Here is a 25,143-nt window from a genome sequence, read left to right as displayed (position 1 = left end):
TAAAATACATCTTTCTCTTATGCTTTTTATCTTCCCTTTGCATGCTGTCTCCCACCAATCCCCAACTGGGGGCATGCGGCATTTTTCCTTCTACCCTCATGACTTAGCTCAGGCCCTTGCTGGGAATAGGTGCTCAGGGAAGGTGTCTGCTGAATCGAGCCACTCACCTCGTTTGATGCAGTTACTGTGGTTCTGTTTTTCTCTGGGTACAACCTGCTCAGTTGGAGGAAAGAGCAGAGCAGATTCGTTCGAAGTCCCACCTCATCCAAGTGGAGCGGGAGAAGATGCAGATGGAGCTGAGTCACAAGAGGGCTCGAGTGGAGCTGGAGAGAGCAGCCAGCACCAGTGCCAGGAACTATGAGGTGGGTTCACACGGGGCAAGGGTCAGTCCAGCCAGCCCTGGGAGGCCTGGGGCTGTGCACAGTACCCACCAGGTTGTAAGAAATCAGAACCAGGCAGCTGGTAGTCCATAGTGCTCTGCATCAGGGTTGCCAGGTGTTCCTTCTGAGGCCACGTGATAGTGCAGGGCAGGTACAGCTGTGTGTGATGTCCTGAGTAGGTTGCATGAAATGGTGATAGTCACAAAGGGTGGCCCCCTTACCATGTCTGCTGCTCAGGCTGTAGAGCTGGAGACATCCTTTTGCCAGGGCTCCCACTTCCTCCTCCCTCTGGGAGAACTGGAATGCAAATCTGGCAGAAGTAGTAGCTGGCATGGGGGTGATAGGCTTACAAGGTCACTGGGTACAGGGGTCTAGGGGTCAACACTGGGGCTTGCTGGGTTGGGCGAAGGGCCTCAGAGCAAAGAGCCTTCATTTTGCTCCTGGGCTACCCAGAGCAGCTGGGAAAGCACAGCTCCTGTTACTTAGGGCAAGTATTTGGTTTTTGCTTAGTGTGTGAATCCTATTTCCTTTCCTTTGATTAACAGCACTTTGCCAGGTTTTTCAATAAGTGCTGATCATTTGTGGAAATACTGCCAAGAGTTAAGCAGAGCATCAGACAGAAAGTCTCTGGCTTTTTACCCTTTCCCTGAGGATGGATGTCTGGCCCCTTTCTTGGCTGACATGGTATATTCACACACTTTCCTAGTCCCTAAAAGATAGCTAATGTCTTCCAGGGCTTGGGTCTAATTGGATTTCTTTGAACCTGGTGTGCAGATTCCTGGCTGTGGTGTGCTATGTGGGCTCAGGAAGCCAAGAGCCACTGCCGGGGCTGAGATGCCGCTGCCTTAGGATTGGCCTGTTGCTACCCAGACTGGTGTTTTCTCTGTGATGTGGGGCTTTTGCTCATGGCCTGGGTTGGTCCTAGGAGGGGAGTCGTGGAGGAATTGGTGGGAAGGGAGCAGGAGGCCACAGGAGTCTTCCCAGCTGTTAAACTGCCATTTCATGGGACTGGGGAGGTGGCCATCAGACTGCAGGAAGTGTCATATTGGTGGCGTGGCCCTGGCTCTTAGGCAGGAGAAAGGGGGTGTGGCGCTATTGGAGTTTCTCTGGGCCATGAGTCCCTCAAGTGCAGGACCTGTCTGAATGCCTGGGATCTCCAGTGTCTGGTGCAGGTTGTGGCACCTCATGGGTCCTCAGAAAACATTTGAATGGGAGAAGGATTGCTGCAAGGTCTCTGAAGGTTCTTTCCTGGGGAAATCTGAGCATGGGGTGGGGGGTGACTGAGCTTGGACCTGGGCCCCCTGCTGGGCTTGAACCACCATCTAAGAGGCCTTTCCTTCCTTGCCCGGACACAGCTGAGTGGGACCCCAGGAACTATCAGAGCCAGCAGTTTTCTAGGTGTTCCTCGGCATCCCACCTGGAAATATTTAATAGCTCTCAGGTGGAGAGACCCAGGTATCTGAGGCCCGAGGAGCTGCCAAACTGCCCCATCTGCACTCGGGACTGGCAGCTCCAGCAGCTGTGCCACATTCTGGCTCTGACATGCTGACCAGGCCTTGCACTAACATATGCACCACAGCAGGGCCCCTGGCTGTTGGGAGGCTGTCTTTGCAGCTTGCTGTCTTCTGGAGCCCCCTGTGGATGAGCCTTCCCTCTAGCAGGCAACAACACCATCTGCAGCTTTTATTAAACTTTTCCTTGGTTTTGGGCAGGACTACCCTGTGCAGGGGTGTTATAGGTACTTAATCTGAGTAAGAGAAGCTCTGGACATACGTGTGGGTTCCTGGAGGGAGCTTGCACACGCAGCTTCCTGATGAAGACAGGGTGAGAGATTGCTAGAGTGCAGGTGCCATGCAGCCAGGACTTACCACCTGTGCCTCTCGGGACTCTAGCGCCTACTTTGTAGTCCCTTCTCAGTGCCAGGAACTCTTAAATCCCCAGGGGTCCTAAGAGTCAAGAGGTCTGCATGTGGGTCTTGGTTCTGTCTGTTCCTTACCAGCACAAGCCACATAGCCTCCCTGAGGTTAATAACATGGGTGGCTCTGGAGGTTTGTGTGAGAGGATTGCACTCTTAGCAGGTTTGTGCCCAGTGTAAACTGTTTCTGTCTGCAGCCTCTTGTCCATGCCATCTATCTCTCCTTGGTCATCTGCTCGTTGGGGGAATGCCGACTCATTTAAACGATGGCCAGAGTGCAGATAGCCAAAATTTGCTGGTGCTGCAAAAGCTCAGCTTCTTTCCAAGGTCAGTTCTGAATTTCAAATTTTCCATGCTGTGTCTCCTCCCCGCAGAGACGATCAGTGAGCAGATGTTGTGATGAGTACATGGTGTGACCCATGCCAAGTGCCCTCCCAAGGGTCCTGGGTTCTCACAAGAGGAGATATGGTTCTGCCACTGCTGGAGTGGGACATCAGAATTGGGGTCCCAGGTCCTGGCCCTTGTTCTGCTGCCAACATGGCTAATGGGTCCTGCCTGACTCTTCTCTGGGCCTTGGTGGCCTGTCCCAAGAGTAGTCAGGCTTGGGGTCTCCCTGCTCTGACTCTCTGTCTGGTGGCATTGGGCATCTCACTCTTGCCCTCATGACAGCGCGAGGTTGACCGCAACCAGGAGCTCCTGACACGCATCCGGCAGCTTCAGGAGCGGGAGGCCAGGGTGGAGGAGAAGATGAAGGAGCAGCTGGAACGCAACAGGTTGTGTCAGCAGAGCCTGGAGGCCACCAGCAAGAAGCTGCGGGAGAAGGAGGACAGCCTGGCTGAGGCTGGTGAGGTGAGCACAGGCCCTGTAGCGGCTGGGGTAGCCTTCTTTTCTGCAGCCCTTTGTCCAGGGAGGAAGAATGAATGAGCTCCAGACCACACCACTGTAGCACCACGACCTTTTTACTTTTCAGTTGTACTTCCCACATAGGCACCTACCTGCATTTTTGGCGTAGTTGTGATTGTAGTAAAAATATTAATTTTCCATCTGTGATTTGTAGTTAAGAGGTTGAGCACTTGTTACAATTATGAATTGTAACGGTTGTCTAACTCTTTTTTTGCCATTTTCAAATGTTTTGTTTTTTTGTATACCTCTTCTTCCCCCAGATACCTGTGGCAGGTAGCTTCATGCATACAATCTTTTGCTTCTGTGACTTATTTTGTGTGGATAGACCCTCTGGAGTGGGATTGTGGGGTTCCCCATTCCAGCTGTCTCTGTGGCTGTTGCAACCAGTTGGTATATTGTAATAATAGCCATTGTTGAGTAGTCTAGTTTCACGACAGCCTTCCCTGTCATGGATGGTGGTATTTTCTGGAAATACGTTTTTTTGTCAGAAGCTTTTACACATTGACTGCCACACTAGAAAAAAATTTTTTCCTTTGGACCACAGTGTTTTATTGCAAACATAGAATAAAAACTTTGAAAACAAAACAGTCCTTTTTAATTTAATGAAAAATTTTTTATTGTTTTCTGTGTGTGAGTTATATGCAACTTCAAAAATAGTTCACATGGCTCCCAAGGTGAAGAGACTTGTGAGTTACGTATGCTTCACAAGGCCCTGGGGTCCAACACTAGTGTGAGTTAAACACAACTCACATGGCAGTTCACTAGGTCTTCTGGATTTGCATTTCTTTGATTATCAGCAAGGTCTGTTACCGTCTGCTGGCATCTGAGGATGTCTTTGAACCACAGTCTGTATGAACTGTAGCCCAAGTGAAGTGTGTGTACCTTTTGGGAACAGAGCCCTGACATCAGTGCTGGTGGAAATGGGAATCTCTGTTCCTGTCCCTTCTTATCTCTTTCCTGAGGTGCTCAAGGCCACAGGTGCCAAGAGGAAACAGATGAAGAGCTGCTAGGGGTGGGGGCATGTGGCCTCATTGGCATTCTGTGTCTGCGTGGTGTTCTCTCCTTGATAGATCCCCAGAAGCAGGCTGCAGGTTGTTTCTGCCCTGGCAGTGCTGGGAGCATGTTAAGGCTGTTCCCACATCTGTCTTCTGAAGGGAGCGTTGGCAGGAGAGGAGGCGTGACCCGCTTCCTGAGCAGCCAGTCGTGCCTCACCTGAGCTCTTGTCCCAGGCCCTGTGTTCTGGGCTGCCCCTTCTCGGTGCAGAGTCCCCAGTTCCTTGGGGGTGGGTGAGTCAGGCATGGCATTTCATGGGGAGCAGAAGGGGGCGAGACCCTTGCTGAAGGCGCAGCAGAGTGGGTGCAGTGGATCCTGCATGGAGAAGAGAGTGGCTGGCAGTGCACGTGTTGCTGCTTTTCCTCTTCATACCTGTGTTTAGCCGGCAGCTCCTCAGAGAAGCCTCCAGGGCCACGGTCACTCAGTCTGGAGTCTCCTGTCACAGTAAGGAGCTGATGTGCTGCACCCTGCTCTCTGAGGTTACCTTGTCAGTGGTCTGGTTTCCCCACTGTGTGCCATTCCTGAGGGCAGACTGTCTTCTCCATAGTGCTGGATACAGCACCTGGTGCTCAGTGTATATTGAATTCAGTGAGATGTCTGCAAGGCCATGCTCACTGTTAGGTATGCTAGTGTCTTTCTCTACAAGGCCATGCTCACTGTTAGGTATGCTAGTGTCTTTCTTTTTTTTTTTTTTTAGGATGAGAAGGTAGACTCTATATTTTTTTTTTTTTTTTTTTTTGAGACAGAGTCTCACTTTGTTGCCCAGGCTAGAGTGAGTGCCGTGGCGTCAGCCTGGCTCACAGCAACCTCAATCTCCGGGACTCAGCGATCCTACTGCCTCAGCCTCCCGAGTAGCTGGGACTACAGGCATGCGCCACCATGCCCGGCTAATTTTTTTTTTTTTTTGTATATATATTTTTAGTTGGTCAATTAATTTATTTCTATTTTTGGTAGAGACGGGGTCTCGCTCAGGCTGGTTTTGAACTCCTGACCTTGAGCAATCCACCCGCCTCGGCCTCCCAAAGTGCTAGGATTACAGGCGTGAGCCACCACGCCCGGCCTGCTAGTGTCTTTCTCTGCAAGGACATGCTCACTGTTAGATATGCTAGTGTCTTTCTCTGCAAGGACATGCTCACTGTTAGATATGCTAGTGTCTTTCTCTGCAAGGACATGCTCACTGTTAGGTATGCTAGTACCTTTCTCTGCAAGGACATGCTCACTGTCAGGTATGCTAGTACCTTTCTTCTCCAGTCCCAGATTGCTCCTCACTGTGTGGTAAGGACACCACATAGACTGAGGGTGGAGGGTGAATAGTGGTTACATGTGTCAGTGGGACCTGGGTACAGTGCTGTAGCCTGCTTCTTTGACGAGGGTACTTACTGGCCTCAGATGGGCTGCCCAGTGTTACTGAGTGTGTTTGCTGGGTTCATTGTCTTGCCCTTGGCACATGGTCCCCTGGGGTTGACATGAGGCTCATGCTTTTCCATGTATTAATTTGACGGCAACACTTTGGAATGGGCTGACGTTTTTGGTTCTTTTTTTTGGTTTTGTTTTGTTTTGCCTAGCTGACGTTTTGTGTTGGCTCTTTCCCTGGGAGAGCTGGGACTTTCTGAGCTGGGGTCATTAGCCGGTTGCCTGGTGAGGTGTGGTCAGAGCGAAGGCTAGTGGTTCCATGTTCTGTCACAGTGGCATCAAGTGGACCCGAGGTCCTGGAGGCTGTTGAACGGGCCCTGCTGGCTTTGCCTGGGAGCCACCCTAGGGTGCTCTCCTTTCCTTTCTAGACACCTCTTTCTGAGTACAAGGCCTCCCCAGCAGGCTGCAGCCCTGCCCACTGGCCTATGGGCTGTGTCTCAAAGGCCTGTCAGCACCTGTTTTGTGTAGCTTTTTTTTTTTTTTTTTTTGAGACAGAGTCTCACTTTGTTGTCCAGGCTAGAGTGAGTGCCGTGGTGTCAGCCTAGCTCACAGCAACCTCAAACTCCTGGGCTCAAGCGATCCTCCTGCCTCAGCCTCCCGAGTAGCTGGGACTACAGGCATGTGCCACCATGCCCGGCTAATTTTTTTTTATATATATATCAGTTGGCCAATTAATTTCTTTCTATTTATAGTAGAGACGGGGTCTCGCTCTTGCTCAGGCTGGTTTTGAACTCCTGACCTTGAGCAATCCGCCCGCCTCGGCCTCCCAAGAGCTAGGATTACAGGCGTGAGCCACAGCGCCCGGCCTGTTTTGTGTAGCTTTTGTAACTTAGCAGTCACAGGCTCCATTTCCTACTTGGCAAGTGCATTGCCATTGTCTGTGGTGACGTTGTTAGCCAACAGCTGGAATGGTGACATGGTGGCCAGGGATGATGAGAGCCATGGTTTGGAGGGAAGACCGAGGCACTGGCATGGGGGATGGGTGGACACCTGGCAGGGGCAACTTTGTGAGCTCGGGGCACCAACCTGGAGGCTGCTAGGTGCCAAGGCCTGACTTTTCAGGTCCATCTTGGCTGGTGGCAGCTTTGCTTCTAAAGCCTCCTGCCTGGACCATCTCCTCCAGAGGCCTGGCCGTGGCCCAGAACTCTGTCAGCTCATGGGCAGCACAAGGTATCTCTGGGATGGTGTGCTCTTGAGTGCTGGGTTGAGGGCAGGACCCTCACATTAATGTCTGTCCCTTCTGCCAGTGGGGGCAGCTCTGGCCCCAGCCTGGTTTGGACATGTGGGAGGCAGCAGGCTCCTCCTTCCCTGAGTGGCTCTTTGTTCCCTCTCTGATCTCAGACAGTCGGCGTGTTAAAGGGAAGAATCTCGGAGCTGCAGTGGAACGTGATGGACCAGGAGATGCAGGTTAAGCGCCTGGAGTCTGAGAAGCAGGAGCTGCAGGAGCAGCTGGACTTGCAGCACCGGTGAGCTGGGGTGGGGGTCAGGTGTGGGTATAGGCCCCACCTCTGCCAGGTGAGCCTACTGGCCAGGTGGAATCTAGATGCACCCTTGGATGCTGTCTTCATCCACAGACTATTAGGAGGGGCAGAGACACTGAGGCCTCTGAAGCCAGGACCTTGAGGTCACAATAGCAGGGTGTCTTAATGTCCCTGCACAGCACAGGGGCAGGCAAGCCTTCTTGGAGAGGGCTTCTGAGAAGGTGTTGTGGTAGGACGGGGCTTAGAGGTGGGCGGGTACGGCTGGGAAGGGCCAATCTAGGCACGGGGAATGAGCTCAGCAGAGGCTCAGGTGTGAGAGCCTTGATGGAAGTTGTGGTCAGGAGACTTTGGGTACCCTCCTGGAGAATTTGACCCTTCCCTTCTTGGGAGAGTTCTAGCTCCTTGATGGAGAGGAGAGGCCAGCCCTGAGAGGGCCCCCCACCGCGGTTGCACCAGGGCTGGGTGTTGCTTCGGGTGTGAGCTGCTATGGGCAGCGGGAGAGCTGTGGGGCTGCACAGCTAGAGAGGACCTTGGGGTGGTCTGGGCTTACCCTGCCCTATACAGGTGGGGCGATTGAGGCCTCTGGGTCAGCCAGCAGGGCCAGCATCCTGGATCTTGGCGACATCCTGTGGTTGGTGTGTGGTGTGTACACAGGTTTATGATGGGGGGCTCTGAAGCTGAGAACTGCTGGCCTTACCACATTCCTGTTTCTGCACACGGTGTATTCTTTTAATAGAAAGTGGCAGGAAGCCCATCAGAAAATTCAGGAACTCCAGGCCAGTCAGGAGGTGAGAGCAGACCATGAGCAGCAGATTAAGGTGAGTCGCTTTGTTTCAGTCCCAGGCATGTTGTTGCAGTGATGTCTTGGCCCTCTGGCCACCTGCAGGCCTTTCTGAGCTGGGGGTGTGCTTGGTGGCATTTGCAGACAGCGGCCTGGATGTTACCTGATTGTCTCCTGTGTGCCAGGCGCTGTGCTGGGTACTGGAGACACCACAGTGCGTGGGGCAGACATTTCTGCCCCCAGGGAGCTTGAGTTCTACTGGAGGAGGAACAACTATAAACCTGTTAAGAAAAAACATAGGTGTGTAATAACTTCAAGTACTGATGAGTGCTGGGGAGAAGACAAAACATAAAACAGGCGTAGAGAGGCTGCACATCTGCCAGAGTCACCCAGCCAGTGCATAGCTGAGATGGGTCCCAGGGACAGGTCTGTCTGACTCAGGCCCTGCTACTTCTCTGCAGAGGATGCTGCCAGAGAGGGGGTGACTCCCCATTGCTGTTAGAGCAGCACCTGGACTCTGAGCCAAGGTCATGTGGCCTGGCCCCTCGCTGTCCTCTGTGCTCTCCTGGCCAGGCCCTTGGGCCCCTGTGTGCCCTCACCCCTGGGCTTGGTGTCAGTTCTGCTCCACGGTCCCCAGCTAGCCCCTGGCACTCTTTCTCCTGCTGACATCCCCCAGGGTTTCATCCTTCCCTCCAAGCCTCAGGATCTGTCTGCCTAGATGGCCTGATGTCTGTACCACTGTGTCCCCACTGCTTGACCCAATACATGGTACAGAGATGGGCTCTGTTAGTGTTTGTCAACTGACTGACTGATTTGGTCCTGGTTCTTCCTCTCAGCCTGTTCGGTGGCTTGTCACTAATGGATACCAGCTGTCTTCCATTGTGTCTCAAGGGGCCCAGATAGTATGAGGAAAAGTCTGTGCTCCCTGTTGGAAAGACTCAGTGATTACACGTGTGTCACTGGAGCGACAGAAGCAGATATTACAAGGGGGGGAGTGGGATGTTTTGCTGCCCAGTGTCTTTGGGCAGACTTGAAGTAGGTTTCTGTCCCCAGAAACCTCCCTGATGGCAGGATGTTGGTGTGAAGGCCTCAGGCAGAGCGTGGTGGTTGGGGAAGCGCTGCCCGCAGAGTGGGCACTGAGGACGCCGCATCAGGGCACATCTGGCACAGCCAGGCACAGCTTCCCAGAGAGGTACCCGAGCCATGGGGGCCGCTGAGGACCTGGACAGTTTACCACAGGAACACTGTGGCTTCCGTGACTTTATTTTTTTAATAGACTTTATTTTTTTAGAGCAGTTTTGGTTTGCAGCAAAATTGAGCAGAAGACAGAGTTCCCATGTACCCCCTGCCCACACAGCACCGCCTCCCCACCACCAGTGTTCCATTAGAGCATTGCGTTTGGTATGGTGATGGCCCTGCACCGGTACAGCATGTCACCCAGAGTCTTTGCTTCACTTAGGGCTCACTCTTGGTGTTCAGTGTGCTGTGGGTTTGGATAAATATCTAACGATTGTGTCCGTTAGAGTGTCATCCACCACCCTGAGAATCCTCTGGCTCCACCTGTCCATGCCTGCCTCTCCCCCCAACCTGTGACCACTGCTGGTCCTTTTACTGTCTCCACAGCTTGCTTTTCCCAGAATATCCTGTGGTTGGAATCCTACAGTATATGGCCTTCTCAGACTGGCTGCTTCTACTCGGTGATATGCACCTAACTTCCTCCATGTCTTTTAATGGCTGCTCTTTTTTCTTCCTCTCTGTCCCTGGCCTCCATCAGGATTTGGAGCAGAAGCTGTCCCTGCAAGAGCAGGATGCTGCGATTGTGAAGAACATGAAGTCTGAGCTGGTGCGGCTCCCCAAGGTGGAGCGGGAGCTCAAGCAGTTGCGGGAGGAGAACGCTCGCCTGCGGTGAGAGGGGCATAGGCGGGTGGCCGCACAGTGAGTTTGGGCTCCTGGGCTTGCAGCCCGCCTTACAGCCGCTGTGAGTTCTGGGGTTCCTCCGCAGGGTGTGTGGCTGTCTGAGTGCTTATTTCTGGCCCTATCAGGGAGATGAGAGAGACCCATGGGCTTCTCCAGGAGGAGCTGGAGGGGCTGCAGAGGAGGCTGGGGCGCCAGGAGAAGATGCAGGAGACGCTGGTCAGCCTGGAGCTGGAGAAGGAGGTGAGGGCCCCAGAGGGGTGTGTGGTTCCCTGTGGCTGTGCTTTGCCCCATCTGGGGCTCCTGGGTGTTTGTTACCCAGAACAGCTGGTCACCTAGAATGTGGATGCTGCTGTGACAGTGTGGTGGGCAGAAGAGTCTCCCAAAAAGGTCCATGTCCTAATCCTTAGGGCCTTGCACATCAAGGGTCGGTCGAGGTAGCTGATCTGATCCCTGACAGGGAGAAGAAGGTCCTGGGTCATCAGGTGAGCTGTGTAGTTGTGTGTGTAGGGGGAAAGTCATAGTGACACAGGGGAAGGTCAGAGTGACGTGGGAAGGACTTAACCAGCTGCTGCTGAGTTTGGATAGGCAGGAGGGGCTACAAGCCTAGGAATGTGGTAGCCTCGGGGAGCTGGAAAGAGTAAGGAAATAGGTTCTCCCCTGGGCCCTAGGGAGGAGCCAGCCTGCTGACTCTGTAATTTTAGCCCAGGGAGATGCATTTTCCATTTCTGAACTAAGTACTGTGAGATACTCAATTTATGTTGTTTGAAGCCACTGAGTTCGTGGTGACTTGTTTCAGTAGCAGTAGGAAACCTAGTACAGATGGTGAGTCAGAGAGGAAGCAGCATACGCATCTGGAGGGATCAGAGTGAGCGGAGGCCTGTGTTGGGTTTCCCGGGTCTGCCGTCGGGACTCACAGGTGGCCCTCTGTGGGAAGGTGGCAGTGCTGGGAGGCTTCTGAAGTCATCTTATGGGCAGAGGAGGAAATGGGTTCAGAGAGGCTCCCTCTCCTGCCCACTGCACAGCAAGTTGGACCAGGATGTTGGCTTCCTGGCTCATGCTTGGGTCTCCCCTCCTTCATGCTGCTTCTCTGTGGCCACGGCACTCTTCCATGGTTCACCTGGCATACCTGTGTCCCAGGCTCCAGCTGTTCGTGTTCTCGTAGGAGTATGAGCATCAACTACCACCTTTAGTGCTGGGTTGCTGCCCACCTGTTAGGGCTGGCCACTCCCTGAGGGCTCCCTGCCTTGCTTGGCATGGGGTCTGTCCCTTTCAGCTGCAGCACATCCAGGTTCCTGGTGGGGCCTCAGAGTTCCCTGTGGCCAGCTGGGGCAGCCAGCAGGGGCTCCCCTCCTAGATTCTGGCTTCTTTAGGAACTTAGAAAAGATAGTTCCCAAGCTAAATACTTTTTTCTTTTTTTTTTTTTTAATTGTTTAAGATTTGGAGTTCTAGAATCACTCCCTAGCTGAAGTGTTGGTGTGGATGCTGCTGGCCGTGTGGCCCTGAGCCAGCCCCTTAACCTCTCAGGAGTAGCAGCAGTGTCTGCCCCTGGGGTTGTGGGGAGTAAGTGAATTTATGTCAAGTGCTCAGAACAGTAAACGTCAGTAGTATTAACTATTGTAAAACTATTAACCAGGCAGGTGCCTGGCACGTGAGAGGGTCTCTGGGAATATCAAGGGACTGAGTGAAAGCATTGGCAACAGCACTGTGCTTGGCACCAGGTAGAGGTAAAGGGAGTCCATGACAGAAGCACATAGCTCCTGCCCTGAAGTTGTTTCTGGAAGGGCAGTGGGACTCACCTTTTTGGGAGATAGGTCTGTATGGAACAGGCATGTGAACCAGAAGGACCAGTGAGCCTGTGAGCTGAGTTCTGTCTCCCCTCTCCTCTAGGGCTGGCCACCTGGTGGCTGGGGAACATCCAGCTCAGAGCTGCTCTCTGTGGGGCTTGCTGTTCTGAGGAGCCCCTGGAAGATGGGGGAGAGTGGAGTTGCTGCCTGGGGTAGACGGATACAGGGTCATCCGTGAGGCTGTTTGCTTTTTCTGTGCCCTCACATTCCTTTTGGCATGTGGGGGCATGCTGGGATTCACACTTGCACTCATGGGACCAGGAGGGAATGGGCGTCAAGCATGCAGCCTGGCTCCAGCCGTCAGAAATAACCTGACGGCTCCAGCCCAGACTTGGAGGGTTTATGCCTCCAAGCTCAGTGAGGAGGGCAGACTTTTTATTCTAAAAGGTTGGGGAGGCTTTGTGTCATTATCGTTACTGTCGGATTTGTGTGATGAACATTTGGCAGTGATGACGGGGACATGGCTTTCTCTGTCTTTTCAGAGGCTGCTGGCGAAACTGCAGAGCTGGGAGCGGCTAGACCAGACGACGGGCCTGACCCTCAGGTGGGTGGAGGGGCTGGTTCCTCCTGTTGTCCCTTTTGGAGGAGTCTGTGCTGGTTTTGCCTATGGCGGAGCAGTCCCTGCCTCCTCACTCTGAGGTTTCTCCAGTCGGGCTCCTCTGCAGGCTTGTGGGGGAGCTTTTGTCCCATGCTGCTGAGGTTTAATGAGGTACTTTCACAGCAGGAGGGACATGGAATGAACGACTCTCCCTGCTGAAGTCTTAATAACATCTTCATTGAAAATCAGAATATCCACAGCAAAGTGGTGGCAGGTATCTGATTTCCCTGTATTGTTGGGCTTTGTTAAAGGACTTTTCATGTATATGCTGAGGGAGTAATTGCTTTTGTGGAAATCATTCCTTTTAGGTGCTTGTAACCAGTGGAGATGAACTGAGTTTTTAGGGTTAAAGACAACTGCCACAGTGGGGGATTGTTGTCCTAGTCAGTGCCTGTAGCCTCTGATTGCCAGCGAGGGGGCAGGGTGTGGGGTGGGCTTTGTGTTCCGCCTGGCATCCTGCCTGACCTTTGGGGTAGTGTTCGTGCCTGACAGTTGCTCACTTGGTCCCTGCCCTTCAGCCCTGCCCAGGGACTGACTGCCCAGTGGCCCTGTCTCCATGGCTGCCCATGTGCTGGGCAGGATTGATTTTTTAATTGAAGTCATTTTTTGGTTAAAGTCATTGAAGCCTGGGGGAACAGGGCCTGTGGTGTTTAAACAGCCTTTTGTTTTATTTGCTTGTGAGGTTTTAAGACTTCCAGCTCCTTGGTCATCTTTCCTGCTGCTGTGAGAAACCAGGCCAAGATTGAGACTCTTAAAGAGCTGTCCTGTAACTACACTGTCTGACTGCTGGTTCTGGAATCCACCACCTCGGGTCAGCATTGTTGGCTTCAGTTTGCTGTGACTTGAAGATGCCTATTTGTTTTCTTTTTGCCTTGCTAAGTCACAAAGCAGTCACCAGGCTGCTGTTTCCTCTTGAACTCTCCCCGTAGAACTCAGACTCACGTAGGGCTGGCCCCAGCAGGGCCTAAATGCTTTGTGCTTTTACCTGTTCTCTGGGCTTATTAACTACCCAGAAGGCATCCCTCCTGCTCCCAGGGAATCTCTGGTCAGAGACACCTCCATGACTTCTTTCCTGTAAGTGAGATCAGAGGCTTGCTCATGCCTACTGAGACCAGCCTTGTTATAGCGTTGTGGTGTCCAGTGTCTGCCGCAAGTACTCAGGACCAGCCAGGCATGTAGGCCGGCTGTCATCTCTGGCCAGGATGGCATGGAAGTTTCCTGGCCAGTTGAAAACTACAGCTACTCCTTGAGCCTTTGGTCCCATTTCTGCATCTGAGGGCCCTGTCCTGAGTGTGGCTGGCACAAGGGCGAGCTAGGCCTTGGGATGGCCATGTGCTCTGCGTTCTATGTTCACTTGGCTTTCCCTGGATGAGGGAGAGGATGGGTTGGTCTGGTGGAGGTGAAGGCCACCCGTGCCTACCATGGGCTAAAGGGGTGGGGAGCATGCGATTCTGGGGCTCTGTGTCTTTGATGGGGAAAACAGATGGTATGGCAGAGCTAGATCGTGGTCCCCCTCTTCCACTACCTGGTAGGACCTCTTCAGGCAATGATGCTGCTCTGGGCCGGTTTTCTCTTTGTTGTGAAGGAGAACACAGTGCCTTTCTCACCCTGCGTGTGTGAAGAGTAAACACGATAATGTGCTGTGTTGCTGTCCTTTCTGAGCAGCGGGGGATGATTTCTACGAAGGCACATGGAGCCATTCTCTGCCTGACTGGGGCCCCTTCATGCCCTCGGATTCCCCAGGCAGTGGGCTGCTTGTGCATAGGGGAGGTTCCTTCACTTGCTTTGTCATCCATTGTGCTGGGGCCTCTTTCAGGGCTGCTTTGGATGTGTGGCATCTTGGAACACCCAGTGCCGCTGCGTTACCTTCTCTGTACGTTGCTACATTTATCATGACAGCCCACGGAGCAGAGTCGTGGTCTCAAATGTGGCCTGTCATCAGAGTTCCTTGAAGAGGTGCGCATTTCTGGGCTGAAGCCTGATGTTTTGGTTGGCGTCTCCCGGCTGTGCTGGGGTACGTGGCGACCTTGGTGCTGTAATGCTGTTAGGAGGATTTGGCTTGCTTTCCTTTCTTTTCTGTTTTGGAGGCCAGGTTGTAGGCAGTTATTAGAGAATTCTGACCAGGGAGGGTGACCTGGTGAAGCCTACATTTAATAAAATTGAATGTGGTGTTGGGAGACAGGCAGAAAGGATACAGAAAACAGCAAAAAGTAGGGGCCCCCTGCTGTAGCTTGGGGCCCCTCCAGAAGGAGACACATTTGTGCGTGTGTAGCACGCCTGTTTTGCTTACTAGTTAAGGGACCTGCCACCCTAAACCATCACGTCGAGTGATCAGTCAGCCCTCTGTGACACCAGATGCCTGGGAAGTGGACGGCTGATTTCTAGGAGTGTGCTTTGGTCTGTGCCCTGTGCACTTGAGTCTGGCCTTTTGGCCTAGGCCTTGCCATACTGTGGGGGCATGCCGTGACCCCAGGCTCCGTGGGTTCTGAGGAGCTGCCACCACTAGGTGGCTCACCCCATGGTGATCCTGGCTCTCGGTGGAGCCTGACTTTGGGCTTGGGGGCCGTTGAAGGGTCTTGGTTGATAGGGGAGGAGGTCACAGTTCCTTCCGGCCTGTCCTTGGGTAATCCTTTGGGAGTCTCAGCCCCTGTGCTATGAGCTTCCCATGTTCAGACCAGACACTCTCTGGGTGGACTCCCTTCTGAGCACAGGGGCTCTGTGGCCAGCCCCCAGGCTGGGAACAGTATGGCCTAACACCTGAGGAGACTGGCCAGGCTCTATACATCATGACAGTTCCCTCTTCCCAGTGTGGGATTTCTTACGTCTGAGAAACCCAGGGATATTATTAGGAGAGGTGGATGGGCGAATTGGCTGGGGTCAGTCAGTGTAAACCTCAGGGTCATGTGGGCTGGGGCAGCATGGGCTTCCTGACTTTGAGAGTCACGGGGAGGGAGGAGCACAGTGCGTGGGAAAGAGCCTGTGTGAGAACATGTGGAGAAGGGCAGGGTCTGTGTGCTGGAGTGTCTCCTTGTCCTCAGGGTTGTTTTTTTTGAGACAGAGTGTCACTTTGTTGCCCAGGCTAGAGTGAGTGCTGTGGCGTCAGCCTAGCTCACAGCAACCTCAATCTCCTGGGCTTAAGCAATCCTACAGCCTCAGCCTCCCAAGTAGCTGGGACTACAGGCATGCGCCACCATGCCCGGCTAATTTTTTCTATATATATATTAGTTGGCCAATTAATTTCTTTCTATTTATAGTAGAGACGGGGTCTCACTCTTACTCAGGCTGGTTTCAAACTCCTGACCTGGAACAGTCTACCTGCCTTGGCCTCCCAGAGTGCTAGGATTACAGGCATGAACCACCGTGCCAGGCCATCCTCAGGGTTTTGAGAGGGAGACTGAAAGAGCTGGCAGCAGCGTGACGTGCGTGTGTCTGTGGAGGTGCCCATGTGATGGACTTTGTCTTGGTGAAGCACGGTGTGTCCAGGGCATGACTTGTAGACAGGAAAGTGGGCACTTGGAGATGCCTCTGAGTTGTGTGTCCACCTCAGTAAGGCCTCCTGGAGCACGGGAGGAGGAGGAGTAACCTGGGGACAAGTGGGGAAGGTGGGGTGAGAGTGGAATTCCTCCCAGGAATACAGGATGCTTCTCTTTTGAAAATTCACTCAGTAGAATGAATGAGGAACAAACATACCACCACCTCATTCTCAGTAGGTGAGCAGAAGCAGCATTTGTGAAAATTCAGCGCTCATTTATGATTGAACATTCTTGGGAAGCTAAGAATGGAAGGGAAATTCCTCACTATATAAAGGATGTCTACAAAAAACTTGTAGCTGATATAATACTGATGGTGAGACTGACCACTTCCCCGGCACTGAGGACCAAGCAGGCCTCTGTTCACGCTCTCCTGAAAGTCCTTGCCAGTGCAATCAGGTAAGCAAAAAGAGAAGGTAGGCAGACTGGAAAGTTGGAAATATTGTCTCTGTTTGGAGAGAACATAATTATCTGTAGAGATTTCCAAGGAGTCAGAGAAGCCAGTAGGACTAAGGTGATTTAGCAGGGTCACAGCTTACAAGGACAACATACTAAAATAGATTATTTCTGTATACTAGCAACATATCAATAGAAGTACATACCTTTTATAACATTAATAGTATCAACAAACATGAAATACTTATGGATAACTTTAACAAAATACATTTATGAGCTGTGCACTGAAAACTATAAGATGGAGAAATTAAAAAGAGAGAAATTAAAAAGACGACCTAATAATGTGACCAAAGGGAGAGAGATTATGAGAGGAAAGGAAAAAGTAAACTCTTGTTTTCCCCTCTTCTCTCACACAGCCATGGACTCAACACAACACTTCTGACACCAGATATGGGGGGGGGGGTGTTCCCGTCACACCAAGCAGTTCTCCAGGGCACCCCAACTGGGTGTACTGTAACTCAGCTCAGACACTATCTGCCTGGAGCTGGCATCAGAATCCATAGATTGAGGGCCCAGTCCCACAAGACTGGCTCCCACTGGAGATAGCAGTCGCAAGCAGTCGGTTGCCACCTGTACTTCTGACTGGTAGGCTACGAAGTGGGGCTCCCCCTACACCCTCCTGGGGTCCATTCCTTTGCCAGAGAAGCTCACAGAACTCAGGGAAACACTTTATTACATTTGCTTAATTATTACAAGGGATATTACAAAAGATACAGATGAAGAGCACATGGAAGAGTCGTGTAGGGTGAGGCATGTGGGAAGGGGTGCAGAGCTTCCATGGGCTTTCCAGGTCTGCCACCGGTTCAGCTGTCTGGAAGCTCTCTGAGCCCTGTCCTTTTGGGTTTTTAGGAAGACCTCACTATTGTGAGCATGATTGATAATATCATTGGTCATTTGTATCAACTCAACCTTCAGCCCCTTTCCCTTCCCTGGACGTTGGGGGTTGGGGCTAAAAGTCCCAGCCCTCTAATGCTGCCCTGGGTCTTTCTGGCGACCAGCCCTATCCTGAAGCTGCCTAGGTGCTGCAGCCACCCATATATGTCAGGAAATGGAATATGGAATGTCGTGGAAGTACTGTGTTTATGTATTGGAAAATTCAATATTGTTAAGATGGCAATTTGCTCACATTGACCAATAAATTTGACATAATCCCAGTCAAAGTCCCAGCAGGCCTTTTGGGTACAAATCAGCAAACTGATTTCTAAAATATCCATGGAAATATAAAGCACCTAGAATAGCAATAATTTTGAAAAAGAGCAAGTTAGGGGTCATGCTTATAATCCGAGCCCTTTGGGAGGCCGAGGCAGGAGGATTGCTTCAGGTCAGGAGTTAGAGACTAGCCTGAGCATAGCAAGACCCCATTTCTACTAAAAATAGAAAAATTAGCCAGGCATGTGCCCGTATTCTTAGCTACTCAGAAGGCTGAGGCAGGAGGATTGCTTGAGCCCAGAAATTTGAGGCTGCAGTGAGCTATGATGACACCACTTCACTCTAGCTTGGCAACAGAGTGAGACTCTGTCTTAAAAAAAAACAAAAAACAAAAAAAATGCCTACACCAGCCGATTTCAAGACACACTACAAACTGCATTAATTGAGACTGTATGGTATTGGCGTAAGGATAAACGTATAAACTGGTGGAATGTGAATTGGCGGAATCAGAAAGTTCAGAAATAATTCAAGAATATATTGTTGATTGTTGGCAGTCTTTTCAAGAAATGATGGTACCCCCATAATATGCTGAAATAAAAACAAAAGAAAAAAAAGGAAATGATAGTAAACAACAGGGTACCTATGGCAAGAATGAAACTTGATGCTTATCTCATACTGAACACAATTTAATTCAAATGGCACATGCACCTATGTGTAAAGCCAAAACATGGAAGCTGGGCTTTGGCAAAGAGGTCTTAGAATACACAGAACATGAACCATACATGAAAGAAATTGATAGCTTAGAGTTCATCAAAATTAAAAACTTTTGCTCTCAGAAGATGTAAAGTGAAAAGGCTAACCATAAACTAGGAGAAAGTATTTGCGATAGGCTTATCTAACCAAAGATGTGTATCCAGAGCATATGAAGAATTATAGTCTGGGCACTGTGGCTCATGCCTGTATTCCTAGCACTTTGGGAGGCCAAGGCAGGATCGCTTGAGTCCAGGAGTTCAAGATCATCCTGGGCAACAGAGTGAGAATGCATCTCTACAAAATAACACTGGCTGTGCATAGTGATGTGCGCCTGTATTCTCAGCTACTCAGGAGGCTGAGGTGGGAGAATATCTTGAGCTTAGGAGTTTGAGGCTGCAGTGAGCCATGATCATGCCACTTCACTCCAGCCTGGGTGACATAGCCAGACCCTGTCTCTAAAAAATATTTTTCTTGTAAATCAGTAAGATGACCAGATTAAATTTAAAAAATGGTCAGAAGAATTTGAATGGATACTTTATAAAAATAGATCTGCAAATGAGATCTTTGGGACTTGGGATAATAGTGCTGTGGGGAATGGCATCAGGTGTGGGCTGCAGAAGGTTAGGGAATTTCATAGGCTTGATTGAAAGCAAAATAAAATAAGCACATGGTGAATGCAAGCAGATGAAATGAAAAGTGGGACATAGTCTTCACCCCTCACCTCACCCAGGTGACCTCACCCAGGGCTGGGTGTCCTATGTCAGAGCTTCCCTGTTACTATCACATTGTGTTCTAGTTATGCCTAGGGGTGCAGTTCATGGAACAGGACTGAAGCTCAGTCCCCCGCCCCCCATCCTACCCCCTCCCCAGAGGTGGGCAGCAGGGTATACTGTTCTCAGCCCTAGTTTGTCTTTCTAGGAAATGCCTGATAAATTCTTTGTGTATCTTTGTAGAAATGTGTGCACATGCAAGCTCTTCATGTATCCTTCCCCCTTTTTAAATTGGGGATCATTATAGGTTTGATTTTGCAACTTACTTTTTTCACTTAATTTTTGACCGTATTTCTGCACTAGCATAGGTTGCTCTATTGAATTATTTTAAAGAGGTACACAGTGTTCCGTAGTGCCGATGGACTCTGATTTACTTAAGCAGTCCTTTGTTGATGGACAGTTAGGTTATTTCCAGTTTTTTCCCCCAATTAGCAGTGCTGTGTTGGCTGGTGAAATTCTAAAAAGCAGAATTTTTAGTTGAAAAGATATGCACATTTGAGATTGATAGCTAGTGCCAAATTGCCCTCCAGAACAGCTTTCCTTCTGTACATTTTAATTGTGGTATGTGAGTGTCATCACTTAATTGGGGTGGTATGCTTTCGAGGCTCTCACAGAGATTCAGAGGGAAGTCACAGTTAAGTGAGGAGAATGCTCATCTTCTGTGGCTTGGCTTTAAAGTGTCATTTAGCAATTCATATTGAGGGGAACCTTGTTAAGTAGGAATGGAAGGAGTGCTGGGTCCCTCTGTAGTCAAGCCTCTGTTTAATGGGGGAAAGAATTTGCTGGTGGCCAAGTGGCTCTATTACTTGGCTCCTTGCCCTGCCCCTTTTGGTGCCTGAATCTGGCCTTGTTTCAGATCTGGTGGGATGGGTGTTATACCTGTCAGTGTGATTACTGGGCCTGCTGAGGATGGAGTTGGGTTTGCAGAGGATGCTGTTACAGGGCAGCTGAAAGGCAGGTGGTGCTTGCAGCTCTGAGGCCTGGCAGTGGTGCCCACCTGAAACTGCTGACCTGTCCCCTGGAGTAGGGGACGGATCCTGCAAATGCTGACCTGGGCGCTTTCCCAGAACACTTGTAGGCTGGCCAGATGACAGGTCTTAGGGACTAGCTTCTCTGACATGTGAGGCCAATTAGGAGAACAGTGAGGGAAGTGCACAGGTTCCTTAGCAAGGATCTAATTGAGCGGCCTGGATGTTTTTGCTATCCTAAGTAACTGTGGTCACGATTTGTAATTACCTGGGTATTGATTTGATTGATGCAATTCGCTCTGTTGGTACTTGGGAAGGTGTGTGAACTGTCATGTGTCTTGGTCCATTTCAGTTGGTCTCAGCCTGGTGTCTTTGGGGTATGAGAGGGGGAGGGAGAAATGTTTGCCCTTCTGGGTGCTTATAGTGGGGTGGCCCTTTCTTCTGGTCTCACTTGCTAATGCCTCTCTGGTCTCGGCCGTGCTCCCTCTCTTGGCTTGTTCACTACAGGCTGCTCTCCTGGAAGGGAGGGGCCCTTCAGGTCCCTGCTTCTGTGATGCGCTGGTTCCTAGGCCCCTAGAGTCCTGGTGTGGTGGGCTTCCTCCCCACCAGAGGTGTGCAGGCCAAGGGCACCTACCCTGATTGACAGCTCCCCGGTCCCATGTGCTATGCCTTACTCTGCTTTAAATGCCAGCTGTTCTCCTTGTGGCTGAGCCCCGGCTTCTTTCTGCATGGGAGATCATGTTGGCTTTCTTTAAGCTCCATCCTCTCAGTCCTAAGACTTGTGACTTAAGAGCACGGGCTTGTCTTCCAGGCTTCTGTGCCTGGCTACAGCCAGCAGTCATTATGCTTGAAGAGTGGAAGAGTAAGTGAGGGAGTTTTTGGGCACTTGTGTCTTGTGCTTAGTGGGCTGGAGCCTCTTTAAGTGGCTTGGCTGTGGTGATAAGGCCCCCGCATTACTCAGCTGTTGTGCCACAGTGGGCAGTAGGAAGCGGGGGCAGCAGAGAGCTTCTTGCAAATGCCCTTCCTCCAGATGCAGCTCTGGCTGGGACGCAGGGGAGGGCGTCCAGCCTGCCCCCTTCTCCGCTTCTTCATGAAGTTTCAGGTGGGCATTCTCAGCTGCATGGACAGCCACCGAGGAAGTGGCTCTGTGCAGCCTCCCCCATGGGCTCGCCGTCGTCTGCTGGGCTGCAGGTTGTGTTGTGCAGGCTGGGAGGCTCTGATGGAGACCCCTGTGTGGGGACAGTGTCGCCCCCTCTAACTACACTGTGCTCAGAGCAGGCCGTGAGCCATGAGTGTCAGACACTGTAGGGAAATGAAGAGAGGTGCTTCCCATAAGAGACCCTGCAGGACTGCCTCTGCATGTGCACGCCCAGGCCACACAGCTGAACACCCCTCGAGCCGTGTCTTGCGATGGAAACGCTTCTTTAGTTCTTGCTTCTCACTTGGCTCTTGAAGCACTTTTTAGAGCTTTTCTCCAAGCTTTGTAGACAGGACTCTTCTACTTCTGTGCTTCCTTTTAAATTGAAAAAAATCTAAAACCAGATAGTGGAAGGATTTGGACAAACCAGGCCATGATGGATTCCTGGGAGGTTATTTAGAGGAGGCAGTGGCATCTTGAGTCTGGGCTGGATTTGACTCAGCAGGTGTTTACTGAGGTTCTTTCCTTTGCCAGCCCCTCCCTGTGGGCCTGGAGCTCCACGGTGTCCCGGGCCCCTCTGCCCCTAGGCAGACTGGGAGTGTCCTGGACCAGAAAGGAGGAAGGGGGTGGGTGGCTTCACGGCAGGGATTGTGCGAGGGGCGTTTTGACAGGAGAGGTGAAGCTAGTACGAGTGAAAGGCCCTCTCTGAGAGCCCACCATTGCCTGCCCTGCCTCTGAGGGATTTCCAGCAGCTACCACAGATGCCATGGGGCTGCAGGGAACACACTTCCCCACCTGACAGTGTTCCCAGGGACCTTACCTCATGGCCAGCTGGAGCTGTTGTTTGCATCAGAAACTGCTGGCCTTGTCCCTGCCTTACTCCCACCCTCCCCACTGCCGTCCTCCCACTGTTCCCCACTGCCCTTCCCCTGCCCTCTCCTCTGCTACCTTCCACCTTCCCTTCACTGTCTTCCCCCTGCCATTCCCACTGCAGTTCTTCCCCTTGCCCCCTCCCCACCCTGCCCTCTGCCCTCCACTACCCTCAACACTGACCTTCCCTTGCCCTCCCCTACGCACTGCTTGGCCTCCATGTCAGATGTATGTAGAACTCAAAGTGGGCTTTAACTCAGAATCTGCTGTGTGAGAGGCCTGTGGGGAGCATGCAGTGAGGAGAGCCTGGGATGAGTCTTGAGGAATTTTGACATTTAAAGCTTCGAAATAGCTGGGTGTGGTGGCGCCTGTAGTCCCAGCTACTCGGGAGGCCGAGAGGGGAGGAGCCTGAGCCTAGGAGTTCAAGACCAGCCTGGGCAGCATAGTTGAGACTCTGTCTCTTAAAGGGAAAAAAAAGGCAGTCTTGAGCCTGAGGAGCAGTGCCCCATCCTGTGTCAGCTTACAGGCTGTTGGACCTGGGCTGTGTCTGAGCTTGAGTCCCCATCTATAGGAAGAAGCTGGTTCTATGAAGTACATGTTGCATGTACCAGGTGTTGGTGGAGTGATCAGCAGGTGGTGCTTGCCAGTCCCTGTCCCGTGGTGGGTTTGTGATACTCCTGAGAGCAAGGAGCCCTTGGAACATACCTGGGCCAGCACATGGGAACAGTCCCAGCATCTGCTTTGATGGGTTGTCTCTGCATCCACCTGTTCAGTCTGGACGGAAACCTTCTGGCCTATTCTGCCACCTATCTGTTTTGAAGGATAGAGGTGCCTGAGGTCAGGGTGGGCCACGTTGGGTCAGTGAGCCCTGCAGTATATCTGGGAAACACCTGAAATCAGTTAGCTTCCTGTGGGATTTTGAATGTACTGCTCTCCACTCCTACAGCGCAGCTCTGGGGCTGTTTGGGTGTGCATCTGTGTAGTGCCTGCAAGCCCTGGTTCATACCCGGCTAGCCCACTGCCTTCTCCTCGGGACACGTGTAGAATTGCCAGGCTGGGTCCTTGTTATGCCCTTCCCTGGTTAGAGATTGGAGCTGCCGATGCAGGTCCTGCTCTCACACTGACTGAGGGGCTCTTCTGAGTCCAGGTGGACCCGGCTGGAAACCTGTATGACAGTGGAGGAGCCCTGGGGACCTGGGCCAGGCCTGAGGATGGCTGAGGGGAACCTGGTCTCATAGTGGACCACCAGCCCTTGGGGCAGAGTGTGCAGATTGAAAACCTTCCCCTCTTCTGTGAGGCTCCAGGGAACTTGACCTAACTGTATGAAATATAGAATCCACTGCTCTTGTGACTTTTCCTCAGTGATCGCTAGGGTAGTCAGAAAGAACGTTTCTTTGTGTGATTTTTTTCCCTTTTAAATGGAGTGGACTTCCTGAAATAGATGGTGGTAGAGTTGTGGGTTCTCTGCTAGTCTCTGAAGGCGTAAGTGAGCTCTCGTGTGGCGGACAGCAAGGCAGGTACTAGACATGCTTTATTTAAGGTACCACTAGAATCTTCTGCAGGAGAGGTGAGAGGAGGAATGAGGAATGGGGCTGGTGTCCAGTCCTGGTGGCAGTGGGGTTTGGACTCCCGTCTGCCAGCGAGGCTTGGGTTAGGCTGCCTTATACTACATTTCCTTTCTTCCTTTTGTTCACACATGAGCATTTCTTGAGCACTTGGCACGTGTCAGGTCCTGTGCTGTGTGCTAGGGCTGTTTTCGAGTCTTTTCCCATCTAGTCAGGCAGGTGTCTGATGGGTCGAGCATGGCTCGTGAAGAGGCTGTGCTCGGGAGGTCTCAAGGATGATCCAGGCAGGGTGGTTGGCTTGTGGCACGCAGGCTAGAGAGACTCAGTGTGCTGGAGAAATGTGTGATTCCGGATGGTTCCAACCAGAGTGCACGTGGCGTGTGGCAGGAGCTGGACGAGTGGGCAGGGATCCCATCCTGAGGATGGTGTGGGCCTTGCTGGGAACTTGGGCTTTATCCTGCAGTAACAGGAAACTACTGAAGGTCTGAAGCAGGGAGTAACACACCCTCTCCGTGGACCTCTTCCTTCCCCTGCATTCACTGAGCGAGGGCCTGGCTTCTTGGCAGGGTCCTGCAGGGGGAAGTCCCTGGGTTGTCTGTGTTGGTGCAGGTTCCAACCCCATGGCACGAGCAGGCAGATGCTATTCCCAGTTGTTTGCCGAGAGCCTGGCCAGAGAGGAGCAGTAGTGCTAGTTGAATTGTGCTAGGAATTTCAGTTGAGGTGTGTTGTGCCTGTGAGCAAGGGCCCTGCTGGAGGCTGTCAGATGTCTGCAGACATTTTGTGTTCAAGGCTAGGTTCATTCCGTGTTTTTCTGTTTCTCCTCAGGTAAATGCCTGTTCCCCTCTGACCACAGCATCTGTTGGTGGAAATCTGAATTTGGAAAAACTCATGTGTTTATTCATTGTTTGAGCATTTATTTGAAGACATGCTGTTTGCCAGGCCTTGGGCTGGCTCTGGAGATAAGTGATGAGCACAGCAGTCTCTGCCTACGTAGTGTGCTCAGACAGATGGTCTCAAACAATGAAAGCAAAAGGGAGTGCCTCCTTAGGCTTGGTGGGTTGGAAGGTGCCACAGGAGCATTTTGCAGGTGTATCTGACTTACTTGGAGACAAACCTCTGTCGTGTCTTTGTGGATGTGAATGATAGTGGTGGGAGTGAAGGCTAGACGTTTCTCTAGTGTAGAAACAGGTGGCTTACAAGAGGTTCCAGAGTTTGTATATTTAAAGACAGTCCCTATTCTGAAGAGGGGCTTCATTTTGCTGGCAGGATGGCATTATTCAAGGTTGTGGTTGATCTAGAGATCTGCTGTGCAGTTTACAAAGTCCATTCATAGCGTCTCATTTGCTGTACCTCACAGCTCTGCAGGCGAAGCTAGACTAACTCTATTACCTGTACCTGGGAGAGGTGGGCCCAGAGGTTCCAAGAGGGGCTGACTGGCCAAGGTCATCCAGTGCGTTTGTGGTACCCTCACTGGGTTGCTTGGCTGTTCTTGAGCATGGTGGGCTCTGCCCTCAATAACTGCCATCCATCTGGCTTGCCACATGGTGCCATGCAGCTGGGTCCTGTTCTTTGTGAGCAGATCAGCCTGATGCTGGCACTTAAAAGGATTCTGTTGGGAAGCTGCCCATCCATTTAGCCTGAGCAGAACTCAGCACATGC

General features: G+C 51.7%; 1 protein-coding gene across 5 annotated transcripts in view; it reads left to right on the top strand.

Annotated features, from left to right (window-relative positions):
• Positions 1-25,143, top strand: part of MAD1L1 (mitotic arrest deficient 1 like 1) — a 383,346-nt gene that overhangs the window by 7,305 nt on the left and 350,898 nt on the right. For all 5 annotated transcript variants that reach the window (XM_075995238.1, XM_075995236.1, XM_075995239.1 and 2 more), the window contains 7 exons: positions 222-362; positions 2,965-3,144; positions 7,006-7,130; positions 7,882-7,963; positions 9,701-9,831; positions 9,969-10,083; positions 12,170-12,231. In XM_075995238.1, coding sequence (XP_075851353.1) covers positions 222-362; positions 2,965-3,144; positions 7,006-7,130; positions 7,882-7,963; positions 9,701-9,831; positions 9,969-10,083; positions 12,170-12,231 — 836 coding nt within the window. The remainder of the gene's footprint in view (positions 1-221; positions 363-2,964; positions 3,145-7,005; positions 7,131-7,881; positions 7,964-9,700; positions 9,832-9,968; positions 10,084-12,169; positions 12,232-25,143) is intronic.

Source organism: Microcebus murinus, chromosome 19, assembly GCF_040939455.1.
Source record: "Microcebus murinus isolate Inina chromosome 19, M.murinus_Inina_mat1.0, whole genome shotgun sequence".
Classification (NCBI taxonomy): domain Eukaryota; kingdom Metazoa; phylum Chordata; class Mammalia; order Primates; family Cheirogaleidae; genus Microcebus; species Microcebus murinus.
This window is presented reverse-complemented; position numbering and strand designations above follow the sequence as displayed.